Raw genomic sequence first — 15,906 nt, 5'->3', positions numbered from 1 at the left:
CTGTGCTGAGCTACACATTAGGGCATCTACATTGAGAAGCATTAGGGTTTGTTTCTTTTTTAATAATACAACAGAACATTTCATTTGTAGCCCAACCAATCATCCAGTCTTTTTTTTTGTTTGTTCCCATTTCCTTCCACCGAAGTTTCCAGCAAAACTTTAGCAAGTTATTTCTCCACACAAGACAGTTATGATTAAAATATGGCAGAGGACTAAGCATAATTTGTCACTGGATTTTCAGCAAAGACCAAGTCTGGTGACGTATACTATATGTAAAAATTGGGTAGGAACAGTGACAGCATAAAAAGTTACAAACAAAGCTGCTAAGCCTTTAGATTTAATATGGGTTACACGCATAACATGCGTGAAATCTGACAGACACCTCAACTACAGCGACACTCAGTAAGACACTGCTGGCAGGCATGGCACATAGTATAAAAGTCAGTAAATATGAATCAAGTAACAATAGTTAGGTTACAATGCACCAGATTATATTTTATTCCAAATTACCAGCCTCACATAACATGACATTGCCACTGATCTTTTAGAGATGTTCACAAACCGTCAGGACCCAAAATGCTGAAACACAAGTTATTTGCCATTCCCCCGTATAACTAGCTGCTCTAGACATAGACTCACACCACCTAGCTTTACGGTCATGTAAGTACAAATGAATTACTTTAGGAAGGAACTATGGAAACATGCAAACTAAGTGCAAGTTCCTAATCCACTGTAACACTAAGTAAACAAGAACTAACTTCAGCCACTTATGATTATGTACAGCACAAAAGCATTCAGAAAAAGTTGCTGTGCAAAATCACAATCTCCAATCACAATTACTTTTGAAGCACATACGAACAAACGTTCATAATTTAAATTTCAACTCAAACCCATCATACCTGGATTTAAGACAGAACTCATTTATTGCTCTGACTCCAGTGATGAAGTTATTCTGTGTGTATTTTGGTCCATACTCTCTTTTTTTAAGGACTGCTTTCACTTGAAAACAGAAGAGATAAGAAAGTGAAGTCACTCATGGAGACTGCAGCAGAAACTTCAAAAGGTAATTCAATCTAGTGTCATATCACGATACCTTCTAAGTGGAAATCTGACAAACAATGCTTGTCAGTGAGATAGAAAGCTTACAGCAAAGAGAAAAGAATGTTGGCCTTTGTGGAAATGAGTAAGAGTAGAATGACCTACCTCCAAAAATGCTACTTGTGAAGTTGTAGTTCAGGGCTCTCAAGCATCCCACACACTTAACTGCCACTGTCAGCTACTTCTCCAACACTGATGTCAGAGAGATGGTGTTTAGCTACTAAGATAGCATTCAAACACAGCAATTTGGAAACTCCCTTGCTCTAGCAAGGGAAATAGCAACGTAGTGCTCCATTTCTTTTTTTCCCCGATACTTAACCAATTCCACCTTCTGCAGATAAGATTTTTGGCCTTTGCAGACCACACAGAGAACCAAGACAGACTGTATATGTTGTTTTTCTCAACTACTACTTTTAAAATTAGCACACAATATTGTGCATTTATAACAATTAAAAATACACATTCTTTATTTATAATGTTTTGCATGTCTAGGAGATGTATTCTTATCACATCAGATTTTCATCCACAAGGAAAAGAATACAAGTATTCAGAAAAAAGGCTAAATGGAATTTTAAATTTATGCCATTACTTCCTGCTTGTCTATATGTACATAACTTCATCTTATTTTCAAATGTAAGTCGCTATACACTGGCTTCCATTAAAAACATTATGCTTTTTGGAAAAAGAGTTACAATTGCTGAAGGATATAACATTAAAGAACATAACTGAAAACAAAAAGCTCAAATTCTGCAGGCAAGAAGACTTACAAACACACATGAACTTCCTGTGTATCACAGGATTGATCTGATTTCTATACCTAGTCCAGAACTACTCCTTAACTCACCGGATGCTTACAGAAAGATACTGCTTTTAAAGACATTGAGAAAAATTTTCCCAGAGTTCCACATTGTCTTATTTCTGAGTTTTGCAACCTTAAAAGCAAAATACATTGCTTGACGCTCAACAATGCACTAACACTACAGGTATCATTATTTACCATCATAATCTGATTCCTGTCATCCAGTTTGAACTTAAAAAAAATTGTTGAAGTACTGGAGTAATCACATTATCCCACAGTGCTCCTGAGCAACGGTGACAAAAAAAATTGGAGACTTCCTAAAAACAGTCCATCGTTTACTGTTTAGAACAGGATGAACATTTATAAAAAAGAAGACTGGTTCCCATCTTTTCTTATTTAAAACAGATATATCTCCAAAGTGTATTAACCTTAGTGGAACTTGTGGATTTATCAAATACTGATCCATTTTAGAAACACAGGTACATTTCATTAAAATAAAATACTATAACTAATTGTACATTGCAGAATTCTCAATCCCACCCATAGTTCAAATAACCGTATAAAATTGGCAATAAATGGGGGGGAATCAATTTGGTATTTCCAAGAGAAGGACAAAGCCCCATAAAAGATGATGTAAATAAACCGCTTCAACTAGCACAAATTTTTAAGATTAGTGATACCATTAAAATGTTATTGTCTTAGTAATACTTGGATCAATAAGTTTCTAAGTCACAGAAGCATCTAAAGACTAGAATTCCACTTTCCAGACACTATCAAAATCTTTCACATAAACATTCTTGGTTGCACATCTAATGTAGAGGTAAAACTCTCTTCTCACTGAAAGATATATCTATTTTCACAATTATTTCACAGTCTATCTAGTTTCTCCTACCTACCTTGTATGTTCCCCCTGCATGAATACAACTAAATGGCAACAGACCCAAAGAAATTGACATAAAGGATGTAGACAAACGTACATGGAAAATATACAGAGACACACACTGATCTCGCCTTGTTAATAAAAAGTATTATGATTCGATGTTTGTTTAAATTTGGGGAAAGACAGGAAGGAATTTCAATACAGTGTACAGCCTGTTGAGTCACTTTCAGTCCAGATTTTTCTTGTTATTTTAACAGAGTTTAAAGAGAAATGGCAATTTCTATTGTGATAAAGTTCTTTCCATACATAAAAGGCTAGGAGTGATCAAAAGCACAGGAGTTTTTAATAGGATAATTCTCACAGTAACATAATTGAAACTACGGGAGTGAAAGAAAACCATGATAAATTGAAAACATGAAAGAAAGTTATGCTCTGACTTCATCCACTTTTTTTAAACTACATAACTAAAGACAAATCACGTATTTACTACAGTCACAAATGGAAACATTACAGGACTCAGATTAGGCAGTTCATGTGGACAATATATATTTAGAAGCAACACTGATTAGATTAACTCAGCAATAAGAAGGCACAGAGGAAGACTTAGAACAAGGAATGGGGAAAGACCAAGTTCAGCTTAGCCACATTAAGTCTGAGATGGTGAATGAACATGCCTAAAAACACATAAGCAGCAACAGGCAGACTGTGATAACAGATGAGAAAACAAATTAGTCTTTTCCTGACAAACTTATCAGCTTAAATGAAACAAAAAACAGACACAGAAAAATTAGTAATTAGAATTAATACTGCTATATTTGATTTTTCAGGAGTGATTTTCAAACAACTGGCTACCAAAGCTGACATACAAGTGTGTTTTAAAATTTTATTCACAGAACACGTTACACAAGTGAAGAGGAACCACAGTTTCCTTACACATATATTTTTTAACTGCTAGCAGACAGCAGTGAAGTTTCAATATAGGAAGTATTTCTTTACCTTTCACTTGGATTGGCTCTTTATGGAAAGACTGCTTTTGACCTGCATTGGTTGTATCTTGTCCTGTAAAACAAAAACAAAGCTCACTGTAAATATGGAAGTACCTACTTTTCTACTTAGTAAACAGTTTGGTTGACATAACAAAAATAAGGATATACCTTAATATTGCTTTCCACCCTGACAATTAAAAAACATTTTCACTAGATTTCCAATGTTTATAACTCTCAAGACGACAGAAATAGAAAAAAAATAAATAACAAAAGACATTTAATATAGCATTGACTAATAAACTCCTAGCAGCCTGCAGAAGAGCACCAACTTGGAATATACTTCAGAAAGCATCCTGAATTTTTAAAAAATATTTTAACAGTGTACTTACAGTTTTGGGGCAAGTTTTATGCAAAATGTTAGAGTAGTAAATATACTGAATTCTATATAGTTTATGGCTGCTGACCACCCAAGTCTCACAGAGCTTCCAAGCTCTAATTCAATTTTAAGGGACTGAAGCTTTTTCACTTACGAAAAGCTAACTCCTTAAAATATAAAATATTTAAACTAAAATCCACAACTTTTGTGTCACAAGCTGGAGCTAGAATGAACACAAAGTATTTTAGTTGGGTTTGAAACTTGAGGATATGACTCAATAAGAAGCCAATAAAATATAATTTACAGTACTGTCACGTGAATCTTAGTATTTGGAAAATAATAAATTCCAGGAATTTCAGTGAGATGTCTACTTGGAAATCACAAGTGCTACTTGAAAATACAAACAAATATTGCATCCTTATCTCATACATCTCGACACAGCTTTCAGAACAAACACCTTATGATTCTAACCCATCAAACCAACATGTTCCCAAAAGCATACCCACTCTTCTGTGCCCTAACACTCTCTAACATTGGAGGTTTGCCACACATCCACAGTCATTAACAAAATTAAAACTGACCTTACTGGAAGTGATATAAAAAAAAAACTTGATTTTTCAAGCAGGTTTGCGTTAATTAGCGAGATACTCCTAGCTTAACATGCTACTCAAAGTACTCAAAGGTCAGATATTCTTGAAGCTTAGACTACCTAACTAGCTTTGTGACAGGCAATTAGTTATTGCGCTGAGAGCAACTGAGGATAAGGCTAGTAACAATCCAAGTATACTTTCTTGGAAAAATAACACTTAAAAATTTATGAAACTAGTCTTATTACACAACAAATAAGGCTAGACCATAAATAACTAGCATTCCGATCAGTTATTGTTTGACTTGAAAGGAACAGCAAAGGGTTTTTTGCTTTTGTTTTCCTTTCGTTTCTTACCTGGTTTAACACACCAGACAGCTGATCTATCAATATTCATGATTAAAAAAAACCTTCAGTTAAGACTGCTTTGCAAAAACTGAGTAGTAGCTTCTTCTCGGAAACTGTGTGCAACCATTTATGTCATTAAAGGAATATCACCAACACTATTTAACAAAAGATTGAATCATAATATTTCAGATGGGGAAAAAAATCACAAGAATATCAAAGCGTATATCTAGGCACAGAGACCTGTGCAAACAGATCTATGTACACCAAGTACCCTTTCAAAGTTTAGTACCTCAGCCTAGAGGCTGGACAAAATCACAGTGCCTCAGTGAGGAAAATAAAGATAAGGACTACTTCGATTCACAATTACTGTTTCTCAGACAAGTAGATGTTGATATAACAAAATTTTCAAGATTAATATATTTTCAATATCATATTAATAGGAAAAAGCATTTCCCACATTTACTGATAAAGAAATGGAGGTCCTGAAGAAATCCATTATTTGCTAAATATTAAGTTACTGGAAAAGTATGGCAATCTTTATAAGTAGTATACTAACTTTTCAGAATTCTCTCTGAATGCCATGGGTTTCTAAGTAAACAGTAGTAATATGTCCATAATGTGCAAGAACATTCTATCTACTAGGCCCCAGAAAACGTGCATGTGACAATATGCATTCCAAAACAAACTTCAAAGCAATTTTTATCTGTGTACAATATCTCTAGGCTGCAGTTTCATATACACTCGCATACATCAGCCCCACTCAAAGTGGGGCCTCATGGTGCCCACTCAAGGCTTACTATGACTCAAGGCCACACTGCCACAAAGGCAGCACCTCTCCTCCAGCTATTTTAAAGACAGTGAGCAGGATCAGCTTGCCGATCCATCCTACCTCTACCCTAGCTCTGCAAAACAAGAAAGCAATTTTTCACAAAACAGGCCTAAACGTCACTAATGCCAGCACAAGCGAGGGAGTAATCAGATAGGGGTGGGAGAAGGTGGGAATGCCTTCCAATGACAGTCAACAATTATATAAACTTAAGGCAATCATGAATGCAGGAGCACTAGCTTATTTTCACATGTCTGATTTTTAAACACCAGTAACTGCATATTAAGAACCCAGAAAACATCAACAACCTCAACCAGCTCTATAGTCTTTCACTGTATTCAGGCAGACATTCTTCGGCAAGAATCTCACCCTCTGGCAATCATCTTCAGCTCAACACTTTCCAAGAAATGTAAAGAGTCTTAAGTACTACCCTCTTCTAAAATTCAATCACAGACTTCAGAAATAATATCTATTTGCTACACTTAGAACAACATTTAAGATCCACTTTTGTACTTCCAAACATCAGAAAAGTAACACTCTTCTCTGGCTATAGTTACTAACTTTTAAAGACTGTTGCAAGCCTCAGGAATTTACAAATTACTAAAGAATGAATGAATATCTGCCAACCTGACAAGGAAGAGAAGAAAGTTTTCTTTAGTAAACCACTTAGTTTTAGACAAAAACACCCAAAAAGACAGCATTCATTTTAGAAAGTATTTGTTATCTCTTAAGTACAGTAGTCCTCCAGCCATATATCTGCACAGTTCTACACTTAATAAACAGAGAAAAGAGAGCATGCTACAATGGAGCAAGGACAAGACAGTTCTGAATTTCTGAAGCACCTAACTAGCACAAGATTGACAATCAAACTGCACAGCAAGGAGGGTCAGGTTATGTCCATTACAACAAGCATTTAATGCGAATGCTGCAGGTGTGACAACTGTCAGTTTAAAAAACCCTAGCAGATGAAACAGCCCAACCTTCATCTATAGCCTGACCTGGAGAAGTCACGGTGCTCAGTATTTACGCTCAATCTTTGTCATTAGTTCATTCACACAACAAACCTGAAATACTACAAAAAGAATTCAAGTAAGCAAGCAAAGTGGTAAAGAAGTAATACGTTCAATTTCTTATCCCTTAAATTACCTAATTTCTTCTGACACCCACATTTTATCATCGCCGCTTTAAATTTGATTACTCTCAACTTAAATCCTTTAAATACTGGAATGACAAAGAAATAAATTCCAGTGTTCCTCCCTGCTTATGCATTTGAAATTTATATACAGATGCCCACAAGCAACAAATATGAAGAATTCAGCAACCGTAATATCACACAATTGACAAAAAAAAGTTAGCGAGTGTTAAATACATAAGTTTTTACATTTATATAAATACTCTTTATTTTAGCTTAGTACTACCTGTTCCAACTTTATGAAGGGTTTCTTCAGTGGCTGATCTATTTCTATCTTCTGATCCAAGACCTTTTTTCTGACCATTCGAGGTATAAACTCTCACTTGACTCATCAACTGCACAGGCAGACGATTGCATGGTAGAATATAAGGCAGACTCCCACTTTTCATTGAAGCTTGCCATCCTAACAGGGAGAAAAAAATAAAGATGTTTCAGGCAACCACTTTTGAAGGAAAAAGAAGGGAAAGTGGTCCAGCTTTAAGTTATGGAAAGTTAGCTTTCAAGTACTGATCTGTTCTTATTTTACCCATGTTTAGAAATTGCAGAATAGGAGTACACGGCACCCTTTCACTGCCTCCCACCAAACATCCACTTTTAAACTTCATTCTAACATTAGGGTTTCTAACTCCCCATACAATCCGGCATGCACTTCTTCCAAAGACCACTAGATAATCTTAAGGACGTAAGAAAAAACCCAAAACAAACAAACAAAAAAACACCGAACACCACACCAAAGCTATTTGATAAGATTGGCTTAGTAATATATTAAGTCACGTTCTAGTCATATTGTCTCAAAATATTTAAGAAAACAGTACTGATAAAAGAACAAATACAGACCACTATAAAACGCTGTAAAAACCACAGCTTCCCATTAAGAAAAGCTGAACTAAGTGCATTACACATTAAGAGCAACTTGCTACAAAAATTATGTAGAAAAGCACACATCATCTTATAAAGCATATTATACAGTAGAATCCTAAGTTTTGCAACACTTACAACAGACAAATTACAAGATAAATATGTAAAAAGCCTACTGAGGAATCACCCTGGGGAAGCAACCTTCAATTTCAAAAGACTAGCCAAAAGTAGAGACAGGCCAACCTCTATTCGTAAGCAGTTTCTTTTAGGCAGCACAAGCACTTCTGTAGAGAAGGTATAGAACTCCTCCAACCAGAAATGCAACAGGCAAACTGGCTGCTTTGGAAAGCACTCATTAAAAGAATAAATACATTTAAGAAAAAAAAAAAAAAGCCATGCTGGTAAATCAAGTCATGCAAAGTATGACTAATCATATATGAATAATGCATGTCTCAACAGAATTATATTTTATAAAAGTGTGTTCCATAAGAGTCTCAACAACTTTCCTCTTAGTCCTCTAGAGTACAGAAGCATCCACCTTACAGAAAAACAATTTCAGCAAAAAAAAGTCAGCTCTTACTGATTACTAGTCGTTGCTACTGTGACAAAAGCACAGGAAAGTCCACTCAACATAGCTCAGTGAGCTTATTGCTTCCAACTCATAAAAGACTACAATAAACATATAGCACAAGATGAGCGGTGTTGTTTCCTAAGCTTCGGCAATACTGGAGCAGCTGAAAAGGGGAACAGAATCAGCACGTTTGGAGGACATTTTTCCTACTAATCCATACACACACATGCAAGAAACCATTAAAGAAAAAGGCATTTGCTGCAATTCAACCGTAAGTGATTACATGAAGAGGGACAACAGTGGTCAGAACTTAAATTTCATAGGATCCCTGGCCTAAAGGAAGGGCCAGGGCTCATTTCTCAGACCAATGCAAGCCCTGTAAGACCAGGCTTCGTTTTATATAATTCCGGCACACTTCAACCCCAACTCGGCCATGATGCATGTTTTACGTCAGACTGGGGCTGACGGCAGCGGGCCTGCAAAGGGCGTGCGGGAACACCCGCGGTGAGGCATTGCGCCCGTCAGGATACGCCTCGCCTACGGAGGCGGCGGCGGCAGTCCGGACTTGAACGCTTCTGAAGCCGATAGCGGGGAGGCGGCCCGCGCTCTCCGGCGGCTGCCGGCCCGCAGCGGGGAACGGTGCCCCTTGGCTCAGGGGAGCCCCTGCCCGCCCCGGCGGCACCGGGCGCCTGCGAGCGCCGCCGCTCGCCTCTCCCCACACACGAGCCTTCCTACCAGACTCCACCGGGGAAGGCGGGGGTCCGGTCCGGCCCTGCCCGCCCCGGGGCGGGGGGTTCCGGGCTCCTGCCGGGCCCTGCGGGACTCACCGTGGCAGGCGCGGGGGAGCGGCGCCGCCTGGCACCGCAGGTACAGGCGGTAGAGGCCGCGACAACCCCGCCGCTGGGCGGCCAGGGCCGGCATCATGGCGGCGACCGCAGGCGGAGCCTGGTCGCTCCCCGCCGCACGCCAGCGGCCGGCGACCGGGCGGCGATTCGCATCGGAGGCGGCTGCGGCGCGGACCCCGCCGGCCCCGGGCGGCGGCGGCGGCAGCCGGGAGGGCGGTGCGGCGGCACCCGGATGTGCACGGGGAACCTCGGGGCCGCCGCCGCTGACTCACCGGCCCCCGCCTCTCCCCACTGCGCCTGCGCGGAGCCGCCGCCGCCGCCGCCGGGGCGCGCCGCAGCGTCGCCTCAGCCGCCGCCGCTCGGCCCCAGGGCCCGGGGGACACCTGAGGGGGGCCGGGATGGCCTTTAAAACCGGCTCGGCCGCGATCGCCCTCCGGCTCGCCTCTAGCGAGGCTGCACCTGAAGTACACGTCGGGAGCGCCTCCTGCTCTGGAGCTGCTAATTTACTGCTCCTAATAAAGAGATAATAATGCGCGCGCGTGTGTGTAACATATATACCTACGCTAAATTTGTTAGCACGGGTAAAATCACATAACAATATGTTTTTACAGATAACAACGTTAAAACACATATGCTAAATCTGTTGGCAAGATTTTAATGTGAAAAAGCCCTTCCCTACACTTAGATCTCCCTCAAAATGTGCTTCCTGGGTCAGTGCTGATGAAACAAAATCTAATAAACTGTTTCTTTCCCCAGAGTGCCCTGTAGCTGATCCTGCAGCTAGAAGGATGTTACGCCTTCTGGTGCCCATCCCAGCCCCACTGCAACACCGCCTTCTGCTCTTTTCACCTACGGCCTGGCTCAGGGCCACACACGTAATTCATTCCACCGGCATCGGATTACACCCTTTTTTTATTAAAAAAAAAACCAACCCGCATTTGGGCAATTAAAAGTTTTTTCCAGGATAGCTTTCATGTTAATTTACATGACTGACAAAATGTCTCTGGCTTCCTTGTCTTCATTTGCACCCTGTGAGCAACATGGGAGCTCACCAGAAGTTAGCTTGGCAGGGAATTTGGATAATTAATGTACCTGATAATCCACAAAGCGTTTGATCACTGAGGAGGACTATTACAGTGCCCGTCTCTGACATACCCAATTAGATTTTGAACAAGGTTTGCTGGCACATAGCTTCTTTAGCAGCCAGCAAGTGATTAGCGTTGCCAATACAAGTTTTCCTACAAGCCCAATGGAGGCAGATTGAAGTGAAATACTCACATAAAATAATTAACAGCCATCTTCCCAACAGTCCAATCGCAGCCATACCAGGTGAATTAGAAGTATTACAACAGATGCTGTAGCGTTAAGTACCAGATGTCCAGCAATGGAGTTAAATACTAGATCACTGCAAGTTGTAAAGTAGCAAAGGCAGGGTCAATTCACCAATTTTAGCTGGGGCCTGACATGCAACTGATGTATGTTTTGCTGGCTGCTTGTTATTTTGGCAAGAGCCTAACAGTAACAAAAGAAGAAACGTGAGGTTAACAGAGTTCCCTTTCTTCTCCCTACGTAAAGATATTTGAAAGAATACAGAAATTCTTGAAACATTTGTAATTCCTGAAGAGACTCTGCTATACTCTAGAAGAGATGCTAACTGTTGCATTTCTTCTAAAAATATTTTTCTTTCCTATCCAAAACCAAATGGAATTACTGAGCTATTTCATATTCTTTTACCCAGCTGAATAACTGAATTTGCCTTGTCTGGTTTTGTTGTTGTAAATATGAAACAGGAAGGAAAATTATAAAGGTGGAATATCATAGACAGATTAATAGATACTACCAGTGTGGCGGTCAACCAGGATCAAGGGCTCTGCGTGAACCTTTCTACTGATAAATGCTGAAACCTGACGAAGGAGACAAAGAACAAGCAAAAGAACATCAATAACAGCCTGTTCAATGTGGGATAGCCAAGTACATAAAGCAATTGATAATGAATTACCATGACTCATGGCATGTAGCTGCAACATCCTAAGACAAAAATCTCAAATCCTCATTTATTAGCACTACAACCATTAGTTATCAATCACTAGTAATGAATGGAGAAACCCCTTAATTATAGGGAACTATTTACATATTTCAGCACATCCAAACTATATTAAACAACTTTTTGCATATGGCAAAAACTACTGTATATAGCCATAGCAAATAGGTGAGATCTTTCTCATTAAGCGGCAACATCTTCATTCAATAAAGCTGGAATTGCATCCTAAGGTTTAATTGGGAATAATGGTTATTCAATAGCCATTTTAAGCCCATATTTCATGAAATCAAGACAGTTTAAAGAAAAAAAAAATCTCATTCACATTCAAGTTGCTAAACTCTGACCTGATAAAAAAATTATTATTTATGGATGCCATGCTTATACAGGGGCTTCTGTGCCATCTGAACCTCCGGCTAGGGGACAGAGGTTGCTCGTACACTTATTGCATAGAGTCATAGAATCATTAAGGTTGGAAAAGACCTCTAGGATCATCAAGTCCAACCATCAACCCAACACCACCATGTCTCCTAAACCATGCCCTGAAGTGCCACGTCTACACATCTTTTAAACACCTCCAGGGATGGTGACTCCACCATCTCTCTGGGCAGCCTGTTCCAGTGCCTGACCACTCTTTCAGTGATGAAATTTTTCCTAATATCCAATCTAAACCTCCCCTGACACAGCTTGAAGCCATCTTCTCTCATTCTATCACTAGTAACTTTGGAGTAGATCTTGATATATTGCTTATAAGAAGAGGGAGTCTAGCTACCATATTGGGGTAATTTCCTCAGGCATCCTTTTGCAAAAACTTTAGAAACTTGTATGAAGCATATTACTTTGTCAGTAAAGGTTACGTTGCTTTACCATGTTATAAGGGTCTTCAGGAAGAACAGGGACTCTGTGGGTGTGACCTTTTAAGATTTAGAACCTGCTTTATGGAGATGCTTGAAAAGTTTCTTGATCTGTAAGCAGTTCTAAGTAAAGACAGGCAACTGGATTGAAATATAGACCTTTGGAAACTTTTTTCCTCATTCCTGTTTAGTTAAAATAAATAAGTAACTGACTAGGTTACTTGAGCTACAACAGTACATCATGATGAAATTCTCCAATGTTACTATCTAGCAAGAAATCTGTGATACGTAAAGACTAATATACAGTGAAGGATTTTAGTGTTTCTTATATGAAAAAAATATGTAATATAAAGCTAATTTGAATGTTTTAAAATCTGAAATTCATTAAAGATTTCAAGTTCATACAGTGGAGGAGACTTGCAATGTCCCCAGATTAGTGGCAAGAGTGGACGTAATGATTTAACTCAGTTTAAGTTACTCTTTGGGATTCCCATAACATCCTGCCTTGTGTGTTTTTCATACAGCATAGCAAGTTTTTTAAAAGGGCAAGACTGTTTTGATTTCATACCTTTTATGAGACTACATGTATATTGTTAACACCAAGCAAATACTTTTAACTTTTATGTATGAATACATAGTGTCCAGTGATCCCCAACAGCCTTTAAATTTTTCAGATAAAATATTTAAATTAACATAAAAAGAGAAAATGGTTTGTGGTGGGCAGGTGCACAAGGAGAATGACTCTGCCAAAGTACAAAATGGTGAATCTACAGAAGTCTGCATAACACCACTCTGAGCCACATAGGTCTGTAAAGTTGTTTCATGGTCACTGAGTTAAAGATCAACATAAACTAGAAGTAAATATCTTTCATTTCCAGCACATGGATAAGTGCTTTCAATTCATCACATGTAGTTCATTCACCCGAACACCAGCTGAGTCATCTTCAGCTTCTTGAACCGTGAGCAGCAGTGCTCAACCAGCCCTTTTGACCCAGGCAACAGCCAGGCAGCCAGTGACCTGCTGCTGCTGCAGCAGCTTGCAGTCCTCTCACAGCACAGGCTGGCAACCATATCCTTTCCTCTGGAACCCAGGTGACATGTGCCACATCTTCTTGGAAGCTAAGCTTATATTGGTACTGCAGAATCAGTTGAAGTGGGAGTACAGTAAAGCAGAAGGAGGGAATTCCAGAAAAGAGGAAGAATTTCACAAGAGCAGACAACAGGAAATAGGGCAGGTAAAGAAGGGAAAGAATATCAGGATAGAAGAAGGATGGGATAAACTTTGAGGGCTAGAGATTGACAGCAGACATGGAGGCAGAGATATCATTTGCCCTTTATGTACTGCTCAGGAGACCTCAGGACACCGCGTGTCGTCTCCATGTTTCAGAAGCCCTCTGTTGCCACGTGCACTTGGTACACATAGGAAAACTTGGCAGTAATGCAGCCCCCACACCAGTCAGGCAAGCCCTGTATCCCTGGCAGAGACTAGACTTCATTAGGAGTGAGCCTAGAGCAGATGTTCCAGTCTGGTTTCATGGTGAGTGAGAACAATTAGGGGATTAATTTAAAAAACCGAGCGTGGCTCTGATTTAACATCCAGTGCAGACACTCCTTTTAGCTACTCAGATTTCCTCAAGGGAGGCATCACAGTTTTAAAGCATTTGCTTTCCCACTGGGGAATGGACAGTCACTTGCCTATCTTAACAAAAATCAAGGGAAGATATACCAGGACATATGCAGCTACAATCAAATTAGGGAAAAGGGGAAGATTCATACAACGTATATCCAGAAATGTGCACTTCATGGTTATGCAAGAAAAAGGTGAAAATATTACTGTTCCTGTATCAATAATCATGCACACAGGTAGGAAAGACTTCAACTGTAAAGCAACAACATCCTAAGCAAAAAGGGATCAGGATTCTGCTAACATAATTACCGTGCTTTATGACTGCAACAATTTGACAATAAATGTTTTAAGATCTTTATTATGGGATGCTCTCACAGATCATAGGGTCTTTTAGCTTCCCAACAAGCCTTTGGGCTTGTGAGTAGTTACTTCTTTAAAGAAAACTTAACCGTAAATCTGGTTTTCTTTTGATCTCCTTTCTAATGCATCAGGCAGATAGATACTTGGGAAGCCAAGGTACAGTAAATCGTGAAGAGACATTCTCCTGAGAAATTCAAAGGGAAAAAGACTCTCCTGTAGCCAACAGAGACATGAGAAGCACATTAAATTGCTAAGATGTTTTGCTTCAAAGTTGCAAACCAGCCACTAGAGGTCAGTGGTTTGGAATAAAATTAGCACACCAAAGAAGACTTCGATTTCATTTCATCTGACCAAATCGTATTGTCAAATACAATTTCCAGCCTTTGAGTAAGAAAAAAGAACTCTTAAGGTTAGCAGCACTTATCTTCGTCCTAAAGCAGAAGGCTAGCTTAAAATTCTTAAAAATAACACTGGGTACATAATACAGTGGAAACAACTGCTCCTATCTCTGCAGTATTAGGCAGCCATGCACAGGAACACTGGACTGGAGGAAGTTTCCTGCGTCATCAGGTCTACTCTCTGCTACTCCACCTGTCTTAATATCTTACACGAACAAATCAAGGACCAGCTTAAAAGCAGCTTGATTCTTTTGCTTGCAAGAAAAAAATTATTACAAGAATGTGAAAGAAGCTTGACTAGTACTTTTGAAGTGTATAAAGGCAAAATATTAGAAGCACCTATGCAGTGCAAGAACCTTTTGTAAAAACTATTTCCCTTACAAATGTGTAACACACTGCAAACAGAGAATGCTGGCAGAGGGTGGGAAGAAGCTTTTTAATCATAAAGAGCAAAATAAATTAACATATCCAAGTAGCAAAAAAAAAACCACCTCAAAATATTACACGTTTTATTTATTAATTTATCTGCTGCTCTAAGTATACATTGACCCACAGCACATATATACATCTTGCTTACCTCTGCCCCAGAGCAATGTTAAAAAATTTGAGAGAATTAAAAGTGTGACTAGAACCACTGGATGATCAACAAATGCCTGCTGAACTAATGCCTGCTGCTGCAACTGTAGTTTCTAGGGTTTCAATATTTCTCTGTAGTATACAGCTATCAACTGATAAAGTGGACATATGAGAACTCAGAAAGTCAACTTCAGATTTCCAGCTGCCATTACAAAAAACTTCCTGATAATGGCTTTGATTTAAACTATCATTGGAAAGATTCACAATGACTTTTCCCGTGCTTTAGTCAGAACCTAATTGAAGTTGTAGCAGAAAGTATGTTGAAAGGGATTGTAATAGGCAAACATCTGTCATCTCAAAACACTGCTTGGTCAGATTTTCCAGATTAAAAAATTAAATAAAAAATGTTAAATTGCTAAGTTACAAATATCTTGTCTATACGTGTCTTTGCACACAGAAGCAAACATACATCAGGACAAAACCCCATGCAGTTGCACAACCATAGTAAGTGTTTATTTCTCTACTTTTCCACTACAGGAGCTTCAAACATAATGGACAAGAACACATAATTCCACTGCAGCGGTTTTGTTTTCCATTTTAAGTAAACCAATATCAGCCTGTCAGCTCTTGTACAATATTGCAGCCTCTGAACATGCTATTCCAATAGTATTTTAATAGAGACTAGATT

General features: G+C 39.2%; 1 protein-coding gene across 2 annotated transcripts in view; it reads right to left on the bottom strand.

Moving 5' to 3' along the window:
• The window catches only part of SLC30A9 (solute carrier family 30 member 9), a 40,054-nt gene extending 30,391 nt beyond the window's left edge, over positions 1–9,663 (bottom strand). The window contains exons 1-4 of one of the 2 annotated variants that reach the window (XM_064449353.1): positions 9,348–9,663; positions 7,318–7,494; positions 3,774–3,836; positions 900–999 (exon numbers count right to left, since the gene is read on the bottom strand). In XM_064449353.1, coding sequence (XP_064305423.1) covers positions 900–999; positions 3,774–3,836; positions 7,318–7,494; positions 9,348–9,444 — 437 coding nt within the window. In that variant the 5' untranslated portion in view covers positions 9,445–9,663. The remainder of the gene's footprint in view (positions 1–899; positions 1,000–3,773; positions 3,837–7,317; positions 7,495–9,347) is intronic. The other variant, XM_064449352.1, reaches the window with a different exon arrangement.
• Between the last annotated feature and the right edge of the window lie 6,243 nt (positions 9,664–15,906).

Source organism: Phalacrocorax carbo, chromosome 4, assembly GCF_963921805.1.
Source record: "Phalacrocorax carbo chromosome 4, bPhaCar2.1, whole genome shotgun sequence".
In the NCBI taxonomy this organism is placed as follows: domain Eukaryota; kingdom Metazoa; phylum Chordata; class Aves; order Suliformes; family Phalacrocoracidae; genus Phalacrocorax; species Phalacrocorax carbo.
Note: the sequence above shows the minus strand (reverse complement) of the source record. Positions and strands in the feature narration are given on the sequence as shown.